This window comes from Agelaius tricolor, unplaced genomic scaffold (assembly GCF_023055355.1).
Source record: "Agelaius tricolor isolate 1412-34295 unplaced genomic scaffold, bAgeTri1.0.p SCAF_2, whole genome shotgun sequence".
Classification (NCBI taxonomy): Eukaryota; Metazoa; Chordata; class Aves; order Passeriformes; family Icteridae; genus Agelaius; species Agelaius tricolor.
This window is the reverse complement of record NW_027269262.1, coordinates 68,905,216-68,921,105: the sequence shown is the minus strand read 5'-3', so window position 1 is coordinate 68,921,105 and position 15,890 is coordinate 68,905,216. Positions and strand designations below refer to the sequence as shown.

Genomic DNA, 15,890 nt, shown 5'->3' with positions numbered 1-15,890 from the left:
GCCTCCAGCGTTAAATTGCCAGGAGAGTCCCTGTGATGCTTGTGCCAAGGCTAGGTAGCAATTTCCTAAGTAATTCCTGGATGTAGTTCAGGAGGAGGCACAGGCCAGAGACCATTGCTCTTTGGATGTGGCCACCACATCTGACCCCATCAGACCACAGCCTCTGAGACCTGACCCAGGGGTCATGCAGCTCTTTCACCCACTAAGAATTTCAGCATATGACAGCCTGAATAGCATCACCTACAGCCATGGGCTTTTTTTGTGCTACTAGAGAAGTACATGAATTTTCAATAACCCTCTTAATTCTCTCTACAAGGGGTCTTTCACCAGAAATCTCTCACTCTGGCATTTGGGTCCTGGGATTCATTCACTTGAAGCAGCCCCACTGTAGGAGCATCATGGAGACTTACCCCATAACATCCAGATGGTTGTTACTACAGGTGATCTAGCCATCAGCTCTCACTTCCATTTCTATGATGCTAGTTCTTCAAGAGATGTTGTCAGTGTAAATGACACAGTATGATTTCTTACACAAGAGACAGGCTGTTAAAATGTATATACTCACAATTTTTCCCTCTTGTCTGAAGAACTAGTCCAAAGCCATATGCACAGTTTCTTTGGGTTTCCACAGAAAGCAATTTCAGCACATAGGCTGTCCTCCTTCCTAGTCAAAGCTTCCCTCTGTGACTTGCTTTCAGAAGCTCTAAGATAAGCAAGTTACTGCAAGAAAGGGCTGCTGATGTCAAGCTGTGCTTGAGGGAGGTCTGGAGTGCATCTTGAGATTATAACTTCCCTTACTCTTAGGTCTGTTTTAGAAAAGTTACCGTTAAGACAACAGACAGTTGACTACTTTAGAGAAGGTTTTGGATTCCCTGATAAGCCTGTATGCATAGCCACTCACAATCATCTGAAGAGATTAAAATTTAGGACCTAGAAATGACTGTAGCAGAAATGAAAAAAAATTACCATATACATTTCTTTTTGTGGCCTTCAAAGGTGTTAATTTTTACAGATCCTACACCGGTGTTCTGCTTACTGACCTTGAAGGGCACATTATGCATTTTTATATTTACTGCTGCCTTTTCCAAAAATAGGAGTTCCACAGAATCACAAATGAGTAATAAAAAAAGAAATGCTGAGGAAATACTCAGTTAAAAATAGATAATATAAATAATCCTTGGCTTTAAAGGAAAAATAATGCATTTTAAACTCATACTTCCAGCACAATCCCATTAAAACCTAGTCAGGTCTTGGTCATATATTTGCTTGATCTTCTCACAATGATATTAATGCAATTAATTTTTATTACTTACGACACAAAACAAAAGTAGTGGGTATGTGAAAATATCTGGTTAGACTATGCCCTTGAATTTCCAAGGAAGTTGGCTGTATGCTTATGTGGTTTTGGAAAGGCATAATATTCACTTTAACAGTGTGCTACTGGCTTTTACCAAAAAGTAGTGAGATGCGAAAAAAGACCAAAGAAGTGCTTGCAGATATATTTCAGCATAGAAAGTAGCTTGTTACAAAAGTTAGGAAAAACTTTCTCATGCTTACTAGCCTCTACAGAAAATGTCATAATATACATCCTCTTAAAAGTAGCTTCCAAAGAAGTATACACTAAAATGCATTATATCAGCACCTCATACAATTTACTATTATTGAAACTTGGCTGGTATAAAGCGGGGCTACTTAAAGCATAGTGTAAAGAATAAAGAAGGCAGATTTGATTCTGCCTTCTTGATTTGATTCCTGGCTGTGCACACACAGTAAGCAATGAAGAAGCCAGTCAGGCCACATTTGGGATCCTTATAGGATCACCTCCATAGGGGCATAGGGGATTCATTAGCTGCCCTCAGGATTTAATGCAGGAAAACACTCTGTTGGAAACTTCAGGGGACATAGATCAATGAAAGCCTTTTCCTTTTAATAACAGGGTCTCATCATAGAACAGGCATGAAATTCAGGTTACCAGTTGTCCAGTTTCATCCTCAACCAGTATGATTATCACTGTTAATGTTTTTGTGGAAGCAAAGCTCTGCAACTTTTAGATTTGCATTGTCAAATATTTTATTTACATAGTGAAACATTTATTTTGAAGCAAGGAAACTTCAATATTTTTCAACTCAAATATCTGAGTCCTTTAATTAAGGACAACAGCAGGCAGACAACAGAAAGAGGGAAAGGTTGCAGTAGGTCTGGTCTTTGTGGTTGCTGTGGTGGGTTTTTTACTTTTAAGACAAAGACAGTAGCTGCTAGAGAAGTGGAAGAAAGCTAGAAAATTGCAGAGAAAAAGGATTATCTGCACAATAGAGTTGTGGGTTGAATGTAACCACTGAGCATTCAAGAAGTTTGTGCCATATTCAGTCATCTGATAGGCCCTGAGGAAGAGAATATCCAGAAATATGTCTGGAGTCCATAATGAAGTCAAGAGAAGCATGCAGTGGAAGAGGAGAGGAAAAATCAGGTTTGCAGATATGAGCTTATAAGAAGATCCAAAAGATTGATCTGTGACTGTGTAAGCCATCACATGATCAAATGAAAGAAAAAGTGGAAGAAAAAGGAGATTCTGTATCAAGAAGTAAAGAAATATAGTGGGGATAGTGAATGGTGACATCTTGAGTGGAAATCATCAGGATATTTAGGAGATGCTAAGAAAGAAAAAAAGGCACAGTGATACTAAGAAAGCTGGAAGAGGAAAAAGTGGAACTTAAGATCCAGGCTAAGAGAAGGCAGGTCTGCCCTACAGAGGAGTTTTTGTTGAAGATGAATAAATGTGCAACGGCAGATGGCAGAAGGATAGAACTGAAAGAGGACTACTGTGTGAGTTTCAAGCCTCAGAAGAGTAGGCCAGCAGGCCACAGGATCCCTGTGGTACCACAAAATGTCCCCAACCCATTCATCAATTTTGGAGTGCCATGACAATGTTCCTGTATAGGAAATGATTTTATAGACATAAAGAAAATATTCTCAGAAATGCTGTAAATAATAATAAAAAAAGCCTAGTCATGTAGCATGAAGCAACCATCACACCACTTAGAATGTGGACTAAATGTTTGTTGGGCAGACAGACGATCAGAGAGCTGTATGACTTTGGTGAATTTTCCAAGGTGTTCAGGCCAGAAGATTTGCAGCACAGTGACAAAATGGGAGACATTTGGAAAATCCATTGTCCAAGATGATCTCCTATCCCTTAGTCAACGGTAAAAGTCCACCCATCACTTTGTTATTGAAGCACACAAATTAGAGAGCTTATGCCAATAAAAGATCATGATCTAACATCCAGTCAAGACTATCATGTGTTCTTGAAAATCCCTTGCATGTTTTAGTACAGATTTGTGATGCTTGTTTAAAAGTTTTCAACCTCTGTGTGGTAAGTACTAGAGTCTGGCTTACAGAGAATGGGGCTTACAAACTGTAGTAAGGCAATAGATGGCAAAAATATACTATTATTTGTCCTTTCACCAAGGAAGTCAGTGTGTAAGTGAGCCATAAGAGGTTGCTTAAGAGCCCTGAGGACCAGGCAGAAAGCTTATGAGCATCAGCCTGGGAGGCATTGGCAAAATATGTAACATCTGTGTTTAGAGTAGATAAGACACACAGACCCTTGGACAAGCTGAGATCCTTATTCTCTCCCACTAATAACATTCTCAATAGGGTGCAGGTGCCTCCTGTTATTTTGAGGAATTCCATCTAGGGTCTACTGCCAGGACTAAAGAAGCCAAATATGCACAAAGTGCATCCACCCAGTGCACACTATTACATCTTGTAGCAGTTGCAGAGTGGTGGTGGATAATTCACTAGGAAAGCTGGAGGCAAGAAGGCATGGTTTCCAGAGTCACTCAAATGCCAATATTATAAATAGTATACATATGATGATGATGATCTGCTTTACCTATTTACAACATATGAGAAACTGGAGGTAATTTTGTTTATTATCACAATAATACTGGAATACTGATGAACTCATTAGCTGATCTGAAAATCTGGAAAGGACTCCCAAAAGCAATGGAGGTCCCAGTTCAAGAGACTAGGGAAATTAGGGAAGTCACACTGGAACTTTAGTATAAAATAATTACAATTATTTTGACCACTTTATGGTCAATAGCATTTTTATAGCACCTTTTGTTATTGAAATTCTTCACATTTTTTTTCCTGCTTACTTTTTCTGTCTTCACAGAAAAGCAGGAGGACAAAAAGTGTTTTACAAAAAGAAACACCACCTGTTTTATTATATGAAATGTAACACATATACTTCTTTCTCCTCTGCATATATACACCAAATAAATATAGCCCATATGGCACTCAGAGTATGTATGTGCTCACATTCATGCCACACATAGTTATTCTATCAAGAAGTCACCTGCTAACTTGTGCTATTCTACAAACTGGAAGTGCTCCTACTGCTGCAATACTGCACTGAAGAAGATACTGATCTGTGGGACAGATGTTATCCCTGAAAAAATTCTAAATCTGGTAGTGTATAAAACATTGATTTTTCTGTTGAATTAAGTATTGATTTAATTGGAGCTTTTTCTGCCTCCAATTTTGAGATCATGGAACACTTTTTCTAAGGCTTGTATATATTGCTTGGAGGTTTGCAATATTTCAGTAATGCCTTGAGGCTTTCTGTTTCATTGCAATTGCATTTACAGCAATAAACTGTTCAACAAACACTGAGTTTTATTAAACTGGCAAAATATGTGATAAAGAAAGCTAAACAAGCCCACAGTCAGCTCTGCCAAAAATAAACAAATGCTAAAATAACAACAAACGAGGTTCAACAAAACTAAAATGCAGAATAATTCCAAAAGTGAAGTGTGTATAAAATTAAATTTCACGAGAAGAATAGTCACACTATCCAGCTGCAGTTCCACTACAGCAGAGATTCATCATTCCATGTGTAAGGAAATCCTTAGACATTTTCTCCTATCCATCGCCACAGATTATTGCTCCTTCAATTTAACTGAGAGACTGGAGTGCCATCCCTGAGCTGGAGGAAACAATCCTCCTTTTTAAAAGCTTTTTTAGGGTTAATTTTCACCTGTCTGTATTGACTGGTTGAGAACCAGAGAACAGTTGTACCAGCACAACTGAGGATACCTGTGTTCTCAAGATGACAGCTGGACAAGGGAGGCACCTCTTCACACCCGCCTTGCTGCCTGATCTTACATGTGGCATAAATATGGTCCCCCTAGGAATAATGAACTCTACAATCTTTTCCCTTTGCTTTCTACTTTCCCTTCCCATCTTTTATCCCGTGAACAAGTGTGTAAGGAGTAGAGGAAGTCATGGCCTTGCAGCTGCTGAGCTTCTTCAGCACCCATGGAATGACCCTCAGGGCTCATCCTCCAGCCATCTGGAGCAGCACTGCCGTATTCCTATTGAGCAGCAGCCAACTCACCCCACAAGCCCCCATGTGCTTTCAGTGTTTTGTTTTCAATTGACTACATACAGTATCTCCTCATTTCTTCTTGTACCCTGTCTTGAGTATTCTAAAGCTACAGTTTGATTTTATGGTTCTATCAAGACTAGAAATATCCAAGATGGGTAATGCAGAGGTGAATAGTAAAAGGCAAAGCAACTGTTGTCATATTAGAATGCAAGTTATTGTCTTTTCAGTCAAGTAATATAGGCAGTCATAGAAACATAAGATCCATCCTCCTCACTCCTATTTTGTCTGTTCTTAATACCCTTCACTGACAAAGACACCATAATTTGCCCAAGCAGTCTCTTACAACACCTAATTACCTTCCCCATATTTTTTAACTAGGTGGGTTGTAATTTTTCTGCAAATGGAACATTTGCATTTGCATGACTGATACAAAAGATCTCTTTCACTAGTCAGGGCTCCATAGCTTTCTTTTAAGCTGATCATCTTGTTCAGAACATGTATATTTCAGAGGTTCCTGACAGGAAAAGCATGATGGGTCTTCATGCCAGTGAAAAGCTTTCTTCAAGGACACTCTTTTTCAAGTCTGGTGACTGCAGAAGATACACATAAACTAAGGAGCATGATAATTTCTTTAACTCACCCCTTAATAAAAACTGGCAAATGTCACTTTACAATAGCTGGAGAAAAGAAGAACATCACCAGTGCAAAGAAAGAAGATGCTCGTGACCTTTGTGTTGAGAACTTTAACAGCCTATTCCCTAAGAGAGAGAGATCTCCTAAAAGCAGTTTCTTCTGTCTCATTTTCAGTGGCTGTATCAAGGCTTAAGAAAGGACAGGATATACCCCTCAAGAGCTACTTCATCTAACTAAACACAGACATTGTCAATGAAGACATCTGCAGATGAGTTATTCTTCTCAATTCCCTTCACAATTAATGGAAAGAAAGAGTTGCATTTGTGATTCAGCTTATGCCTTGGACACCTTCTGTAGGATGAGACGTACCCCACAAATGCATAATTTGCTCCTCTGAGTACAAACTGAACCTGAGATAAATAGCTTGAATATAGACATCTAGACTGTATGGATTTAAAGCAAAGTGAGAGGAACCCTTCTGCTGCTGACTTTTAACAGGAACTGTTTCCATGGATGGAGTAATTTTATTTGCAGGCAAAATCACAGCCTTGTTTTGATTAACTTTTTTTTCTGGAGCTGCAGTCCATTAACACTCACTCATGCAGATTGTAATGATGTATTGTATATTCTTTGTAAATCTTATACAACAGCTCTAGTGTGCAACAATGTCATGGTAATTAGAATCTCAGTTTTGACTATTATGAAGCATTTTCTGCTTGTGGTTCTAAAATATAATTTCTGTCATTTGGCAGCTACACTGCCAAGAATGTAGCAAGGTGGGGGAGATGTGTAAACAATTTACTCTAGTTTCTATTCCAAATCAAAGCTAATGACACCCCAGAAGAGTCAAAATCATCTGTTTTCATTATCAATCCATGAGAAAACTTCCTCCCCTCCAAAATTTTTCCTCCAAGATCAAGCAAAGAGGGCAAAGTTGAGCCTTCCTACTAGCAGAGGGTGCAACTTAGGCTGCACTACAAAAAGCATCTGTGGAGAAACTCCCCAGGCCATCTCATGGAGCAAGCTCAGAGCACAGAGGTTTGCACTTGTTGAGGGATACCTGCTATTGCAGTGTCCACGTTCTACTACTGCTCTTCTAGGCTGTTTCTGCCTCCACAAAGAAGCCCCAAGCTGAAGAACTGAATGAAGCAAAGAGTAGATTAGCATTGAGAGAACCAGCAAGTGTCCAAATTCAGGATTTTGTAGCAGGGTAAATAATGAAGACATTCTTGGCCCTTTAATGAATTTCATTTGAATCCCAGCTGAGCTGTTTCAGTATGTGTGTTTTGCTCGTGGCTCTGATATAGTAAAAAACCAGCTGAGGTGGCTGCTATTAATACTGATGTGCTTTACTACTGCAATGATTGTGCTCACTGCAGCTCCCCCAAACATGCCCCACTCTTTGGACACAGACTCTACTTTTCTAACCTGTGACTTGAGTATGAGAGCAACTGGTTGGATTGGTTAAACAGCAGCTAGCTGGCAGTGTGGAAGCTCGTAAAGGTTGGCCAAACAGCCTCCAACAGTTTGTAAGGAAAATGAGGGATTAAATGACAAATAATGAGATATATATTGCCACTAAGTTTCTAAGAAGTCAAGGCAGGAGAAGTGCTGGAATACCTAGAAAAATCCGTGTTGAAATTTGACACCTCACGAACTTACCCAAACTGCAGCAGGACCTGGCAGTGAGTAGCATGTCAAAGAAATGTGTGTGAATACTGAATAGCAATATGGTCAAAGCCAGGAATAAGGACTTTTAATTTGGACAGTTAGATTATGCATAAATTGGGAGTAAGTCCTTTGTTTTGCTTTAGGAGTTTAGATGAATTACATGAGCTCTCCGTATTTTAATTTTCTCATCTCTAATACTGAGATGAGAAACATGTATCCAGAATCTGGTTATTTTTCTCAGTATGAGGTGATGCCTTGCTCAAGGAACAGCATGGAAGTCATTTCTGCCTCTGCTGAAGCAAGAATGGATTATCTAACAGTGACAAACTGTCACCATCATTTTGCCTTGGCAAGTAGAATAGCTGAGTCCTCTTTCTTTTTAGGGATAAAAACACAAATCACTTTATCCATGAATAAAACATGCTACCCTACAAAGAGATCATTTCCTCTCCAAATCCAGTGGTTGTCCAGACAAAATCATCTCAGAAACACCACAAAAATAATGAGATGTAGCTAACACAAGGAGAGAACTCGAGAAAGGGAACAAAGTTAATAAATAAGGATGGGGGAAAGCACAGGAGAATTCTTTGTGAGACAGATACAGGGTTCAGAAATGAGAAAATTTTTAAATGGTCAGGATGTCAGGAGGGCGTTAAAGAAACATTCAGAGAGCAGACTTCAGTCCAGTGAGGGTACTGTAATTCTCTTAACTTCAGTACAATTTATTTCAAGTCAGTCAAAAAAGATCCCAAATGTATATGGCACACTACTGCAGCTATGAGGAGATGAGTGACTGGGTCGGGAGCTGTAGAGGTGAACGCAGGACGGAACATCAGACCCTCCTTGCCTGCTGTGTCCCTACCATCCCTGAAGGAAATCCACGGGACGTGCTGAGCTGCAGACCCCCAGATCCGAGCCCCTGCTCTGTCCCTTCCCTGCTGGCGCCTCGGGAGCTGGCACGGCTGCTGACCCGGGAGCGAGACGTTCTCAGGTCCCTGCGCTGCTCGTCCTCTTTTCTTGTGCAGGAGAGAAGCCCTCGTCCCCGCCGCCACCCAGGCATGACATTGCTTCTGCTCTGCCCTCTCTCAGAGGCGCACTGCCGCGGGCAAGCACGGACTGCGAGCCCTGTAAGGAGCGCGGGGCCCGGCCCGGCCCGGCCCTGGCGGTGGGAGAGAACTCGGCGGAGGGCGGCGGCAGCAGGGCCTGCAGCGTGCCCGGAGCGCTGTGTCCCGCACCCGGCACGGCTGCGGGGAGCGCTCCGTGCCAGGCCCCGCTCCGTGCCAGGCCCCGCTCCGTGCCAGGCCTCGCTCCGTGCCAGGCCTCGCTCCGTGCCAGACCCCGCTCCGTGCCCGGCCCCGCTCCGTGCCCGGCCCCGCTCCGTGCCAGGCCCCGCTCCGTGCCCGGCCCCGCTCCGTGCCCGGCCCCGCTCCGTGCCAGGCCCCGCTCCGGCCACCTCCGGTGGGGCTGGCCCCAGTCCTGGCGTCCACCGGCAGGGAAAGGGGGCTGCCCTGGCCTGATGTCCCCTCCTAAGCTCCCGCCTGACCCCAGCAAAGGCGTCTCCTGTGAAAAATGCATGTATTTTATGATTGGCTTTTCGCAAATACTAAAATGAATATTATATGTGTTGTTTTAGAAAGTAATGCTGTATTAATTCTCTTAAGTACTGTGTTAAATATAGTTTTAGGTTATAAAAATTGTTAAAATAGAAACGATGCTATGTAGGATACTTTTTTTAAAGAAAGGACTCGCAGTCAGATAGCAGCCACAGGACACCTAAATCTTTCTGAGAAAAAGAATTTATGGCCCTCTTATCAGAAGAAACGAACCTCTTCCCACCTCGAAGGCACTGTTAGGATTCGGAGGAAGAAGTTGACGATGACCAGACAGAATCCTGTATTTGAATGGAATTTATGCATCATGTATCAAGTGTATGACCATGCAACAGGCTATTGCTTTTAAGGGTTAATCCTTTGTTAACGGGGGTCCTTTTTCGGGCTCGTGCTGCCCAGAAAAAGGTACCCGGACATCCGTAACTCTTTGTATTGTTGTCTCATATTGTCCTAATTCAAATTGTCCAAATTATTATTACTCTAATTGTATTACTATTTTTATAACCATTTTATTACTATTAAACTTTTAAAATTTTAAAAACAAGTGATTGGCGTTTTTAACACTCCTAACTACAAATTGGCTCACGTTAGATGTAAGGAAAAACAGCTTCCAGCACCAAATTTAAGCCTCGGCAACATATTACCTACCATTCGAGAATTCTTTCACTTTAATGCCCACAGGCACAGTTAAGACTCCGCAAAAATTCCTAATTAAGTATGAAGAGAGGTGTCTTTAGGAGAGCAATTTTAAGCTTTTGTACACTCAGCTAGTAAACACGAACTTACCCTACCTTACTCTTTAGAATCAGAAATCTGGATCTGCACTGTTTGCTCACTACCCTTTTAGAATCAGTCTTGGAAGGCTTTCAGGGTAAGGTTTAGAGTATCAAGCCATAGAGGAAGTGTTGTTTGACTTGCTTAAGGATCACTAACATTGTCAATTCATCAAGTTGATTTATATTTCTTTTCCCTAGCTTTCCAAAATTGTGTCCTCTTTGCCTTTTCTCATGGCACACTGAATGATGTGATTCTGACATGTTCTCCATTTGTGATTGTCAATAGCCAGGAAGATTTATAGCCTAAGGTTAAAAAAATTCCTCTGGCTATGCTCTCCTCTTGTTCTTTAGCTTAGGAATCCAAAACAGGGAATTAGTTTTAAATTGACTGTAAATACTAATGCTGGATTTAAAATTCTAAATGATACCACTTTGCTATGTATGTTTCAATATATAATATTTTATGTTGGTCAAAATGATATGAAAAAGCCTCAGATTTTTCAGGATGACTGAAAAAATTTTACTTGCCACTTTTTACTGTGGTGATGCTGTGATAAAACCTAAAAGTATGTTAACATGTTCTGAATATATTAACCATCATAGTAATTCTTTTAAAGCAAATGCATTAATTTAATTTTTTACCTATTTTTTTTCACTTTAAGTTTTAAATTTGAAGAAAATATCTGAAGCTCTAACATTAAGAAATGAATGCTGACTAGGATCAGACTCAAAGTCACCCACATTAAAGCATGAAGCCCTTTAATTGCATTATTCACATTTTTTAATTCCCCATATTTTTCATCCACTTATTTAATTTCTGGGAGTGATCTTTAGCATCACTAAACAAGACAGTAATATCTTTAAAAGCTCCTCACATAAAATGAAGACTGTCCCTATCTTACATCTGAACAAGCAAATGAATCATTGATTCACACAGAGGATAAATTCTCACTTTATTCATTCACAATGTACATGGATCCTACATGTGTACATTCTTCCTGGTGTCATGGCTGTCCTGGAGTTATTTTCTCCTGTGTCCTACTTTCTTGGAGGATGCCGCCATTGTTACATTACTAAACGAATGCCCCAACATTACTGAACTAAAATGGGTCCTAGATGCTATTTATTAGGTGGTGAGCCCAAATGTCTCTATATGCCCCATATCTCATGCACAGGATGCAGACTTCCATGCTTTGCTTCCATTTGTGAGCTGCAAATTAAACTATTCTGTGTTTCTTCCTTAGCAAGTATCACTTGTCTGAAATGCAATTCTAACTGGATTATTATTGAACTGACAGACTGGTTTCACAATAAAGAGAAAGGTTTTTTAATAGTGCACTGAGAAAAAAAAGAACAACCAAAAATTACTTTTTTTTTTCATTTTCAGTTGGTTAAATGAAGAACTAGCTGTGGTACCTACGAAATGTAGGTGGCAAGTTTTCTGTGCTTTAAAATAATGCCCTCAAACAACTGTGCATTTACAACTTATTATGTGAAATTAGGATCCCTACCTTCCTACTTGGTTCCTGTAGAAGTGGCAGAAAATAACAGAAGAGCAGAAAATTACAGATCCAGAAAAGGGATTTCACACACTGTTCCCTTTTTAGAACATTTTAAGCTCTATTAACAAAACACTTTAGACTTTGAATTAAGCGATGAAGCTCCTTGGCATCAGAAAACAGCTTTGAAAAAACCACTGTTTTAGTTTCCAAGAAGAAAAAGCTTAATACCAAAACCATTTCTGTTTCCAACTATAACAATATCTGGCATAATGTGATATTGTAACAGTAATTCCTGTCTCTTGGTGAGTGTGGATGGCTTTCTGTTCCACAGAAAGAGCAGAGGTATGCAGTGGAAGGGTCAGCTTTGAGCTTGGCAGAACACAGCATATGTGATTTTAGGCAAGTCATTCGAGACCACGTCCAAGAAAGGCAGCAGGCAACACTTACAGTGCATAACTTCAGGGCCTGGTCTCCTCTTACAGTTCAGGTGAAGGACTGCATAACTGGGGAATTGTCTAAATCTAGCTAGGAGAGAGGTCACTGAGAACAGTAACTGGACTGAGTGCTTGTGGCGTTCCATTGCCTGCCTCTTGCCAAGACAAAGTCGCGGGCAGGTGCACAAGCACGGAGCACAAGCACGGAACCAAAAGTCCAAACCCCTCCCAAACGCTTCAAACACACATTTCTGAAATTTCAGCTCCTTCAGTGTTAGATGATAGCTGATGGAGCTTTTAAAAGGATAAAAATAATGGATTTATATGCCTAAAAGTTCTGTCTGTCCCACATTAGGCATTCCAGCAGCACTGAACTCTCCAAGTTAATTTTTCTTTTTACGTCAGCTACTTCAGTGTTACCCATAGCATGCAGAGCAGGTGTGTGCTAAATTATTTTTGCATCTGGATCATAATCGTTCTGTATTCACTCCTTTACATGTGGAACAAGAATATCAGTTCCCTACTCATATACTATGAGAACAAATATATAAATATTTTTCTAAAGTGTTCAGATAATACAGACACTGGCATTTTAAAATTAGATGGAAGTACAGCTATGCTGTATATATGCTTATACTTCCATCTAATTTCAGATCTAAACAATGTAGTCAATTAGAGGATCAAAAATCACTTTAGAGGGAAGAAAAATCAGGCACCCCCCCTCTTTCTAGACCACCATTTGAATTCTATATGAGGCCTTTTAGCTGTCCAAGTTGTGATAGGCAATTACACTGTAGATAGTATTAAGAATTACTAGTTTATTCTAGTCAGAAGAGGAACAAATGCAGAAAGCATTCTTGATACTAGGTTCATTTGTTGATGGAGCTAGGGGATTGATTTTGATTTTAACTGAGAGATTTCTCATGAAAGGCCTTGTCAGAATTAAATGTCAGACAATTAAGTTTCTGGTGATATTTGCTAAAACCCAGTTTCTTTAGTATACATGAAGTTAAAAATCCATTACCTTTTTTTTTCCCCCACAATATCTTCAGCAGAGATACATCTATTTCTTACCAATGATACAGTATTGAAATCAGGAGCTTTATTTACTAAGGAACACTTCATCAGGACAGCAGAAGCTGTGATGCCAGAAGGCAAATAGTGGAGAGGACACAGAGGTGGGCACAGCTGGCCCCACTCCTGTCTGTAGATACCTCAGAGCTTCTCTGACCCATGGTGGGAAATTATCCCTGTGGTGGTTTACTGACCATGGGGTGTCTGGGGCACATGAGTGTACCGGTTTTGCACAGCCTGGTTTTTGGTAGCAGGGGGGCCACAGAGGTGGCTCCTGTGGGAAGCTGCTGGACCAATGAGAGAGGCTGGTAACAGCTCTGTGATGACATATTTAAGAAGGAAATCACAACCAAGTCAGCTTTTTCTCCTAGTCAGAGAAGAAGAGGAGGTGAGAACATGTGAAGGAAAACAACATGGTGACACCAAGGTCGGTGGAGAAGGAGGGGCAGGAGGTGCTCCAGGCACTGGAGCTGAGACTCCTCTGCAGGCTGTGGTGCAGACCATGATGAAGCAGCTGTGCCCCCGCAGTCTGTGGGGATCCACGGGGGATGCAGAGATCCTCTCGCAGCCCGTGGGAATCCACGGGGAATGCCGAGATCCACCCGCAGCCCATGGGGATCCACGGGGGATGCAGAGATCCACCCACAGCCCATGGGGATCCACGGGGGATGCAGAGATCCACCCGCAGCACATGGGGGAGGTGCCCATGCCGGAGCGGGTGGATGCCTGCAGGAGGCTGTGATCCCATGGGAGACCCGGTGGAGGGAGAGAGCCCTTGCTCCCAGGCTGGAACAGCCTGTCCTTGGAGGACTGCAACCCATGGAAGTGACCCACACCACAGCAGCTTTGGGAGGATTGTCTGCCTATGGAAGAGACTCACATTTGCAGCAGCTGTGGTGGGAGTGGACCCACATTTGCAGCAGCTGTGGTGGGAGTGGACCCACGCCGGAGAAGTTCACGGAGAACTGTGTCCCGTGGGAGGGAGCCCATGGCCCCACAGGAGGACTCCTTTCCTGGGGCAGCAGATGAAAATCTCGGTGATGAAAATCTGATGAATTGACCAAACACCCACGCCCTGTCTCCCTGGACTGTCGGCGGGACCGGGGGAGGGGCTGAAGGGAAAAAGTTGTTTTAAGGTCTTATTTTACGTCTCGTTATCCTCCTCTGATTCTGTTAGTAATAAATTTCACTTTGCAACCTTAAATTGAGCCTGTGTTCCCCTTGAAGTGTTTCTCTCTGTCCTTATCTCACTCATGAAACTGGTGTTATTTTTTTTTCCCTCTCCGCTGCCCAGCTGTGGCCGGGGAGGGTGAAAGAGCGACTCCCGTGGGTGCCTGGCGATGGGCCGGTGCCAAACCACGCACAGGGAAACGGATGGTTCACCCTTGACGGTTCATGCCCGTCACCAGGACACCGTGGGCAGGACAAACACTGGCAGTTCTCATGATGAACCCAAACCACACCGGGCACCTCTGCGCCCGGCGTGTGTTTAAGGTGTACAACCTCGTCCCGAGCGAACTGGTCCCGGACAGTTTATAAGGACTGTAACACAGGAAATTAACCTGCAGCCCTTAGTGCCGCCTGCAGTTTGGCCTCTGAGGTTTTAACCCCGGTGCCCGCGGGCGGGACAGGAACGGCGCGCCGCGGACTGGGGGTCACGCGTGGCCCTGTCACCGCGCTCCCGACAGGAGCACGGACTAACAGAGCCCAAAGAAAGACCCGGCGAGACGGGCGCTGGCTGAAGCTCCGGCCCTTTGAGGGGTCCACTCCAGCGAGACGAGGCTCGCTCTGGTCGCCGCGACGGTGACGGAGAGGATGGAAGGAGCCCCGTGCGGCCCCGGCCGTGCTGCGCGGGCGCTGTGGGCGTCAGGGGGCCGCGCACCATTGCCGGGCTCTGCTGCGCCGGGCCGGCCCCGCTCCCGCCCTCCCGCCAATGACGGCCGAGGCCGTCACCGCGCTGCGTCACGGCGCGGCCGCCAAGATGGCGAAGGTGTCGGAGATGTACGACGTGACTTGGGAAGGTAACGCCGCGCAGCCGGCGGTCCCCGCCCGGGGCAGGGGCTGTGCCCGGCCCGACCGACCCCCGGCCGTGGGGAGAGGACGGCGCTCCCGGAGCGCGGCGGGCTCGGGCCGGCGCCGGGCGGCCGTAGCCAGGCCTGGGGAACAGCAGCGAGGGGCGGCGGTTCTGGCGGCCGCCCGGCTCCTCGGGCTGTGGGCAGCCGGGCCGCAAAAGCGGCGACCTATGCTCGGCCCTTCGGTGCCCGCAGGTCCCGGACGGTGCCGCGCACCTGGCCTGGAGTGTCCCGCGCTGCCCCGTGCGCGGCGGGCCAGCCTCCCCTCGCCTCCGCTCCGCGGGGACCGGCCCCGCGTCTCCAGAGCGCGGTGGGGCCGCTGCGTCGCCGCTTGCCGGCCTTCTCCCCCTCGGTACAGCGCTTGCCAGCAAAAACGGTCTCTTGGCAGGGTCAGCAGCTCGTGTCATAGTTCATCTTTTGGTGAACTAAAAATTTCCTGATACTCTCGTAAAGCTCGTTCATAAGCATTTATGGGGCAACTTCAAGAAGGTCTGAAGTGACACAAGTTTTTGAGAATCCCACCCTCCGGGTCTTTACAGCTTTCGTGTCTGTTCGATCAAAGTGGTGATTTATTTTTCATATAGCAGTACTGTCTGAGCTTTATTTGACATTCTCAGTGGTTATTTTTCCATAACCGGTGTTAACATGTGAGCTCAAGACAACACTCAAGCCCTATCAAGAATCCTCGGTCTCCTATCAAGAATAAATGAATGGTTTATAGTA

General features: G+C 43.7%; 1 protein-coding gene across 1 annotated transcript in view; it reads left to right on the top strand.

Annotated features, from left to right (window-relative positions):
* Window positions 1-14,962: 14,962 nt before the first annotated feature.
* EMC2 (ER membrane protein complex subunit 2) overlaps window positions 14,963-15,890 on the top strand; it is a 37,788-nt gene continuing 36,860 nt past the window's right edge. The window contains exon 1 of the mRNA XM_071421372.1: window positions 14,963-15,116. Within this exon, the coding sequence (XP_071277473.1) occupies window positions 15,029-15,116 (88 nt within the window). The 5' untranslated portion in view covers window positions 14,963-15,028. The remainder of the gene's footprint in view (window positions 15,117-15,890) is intronic.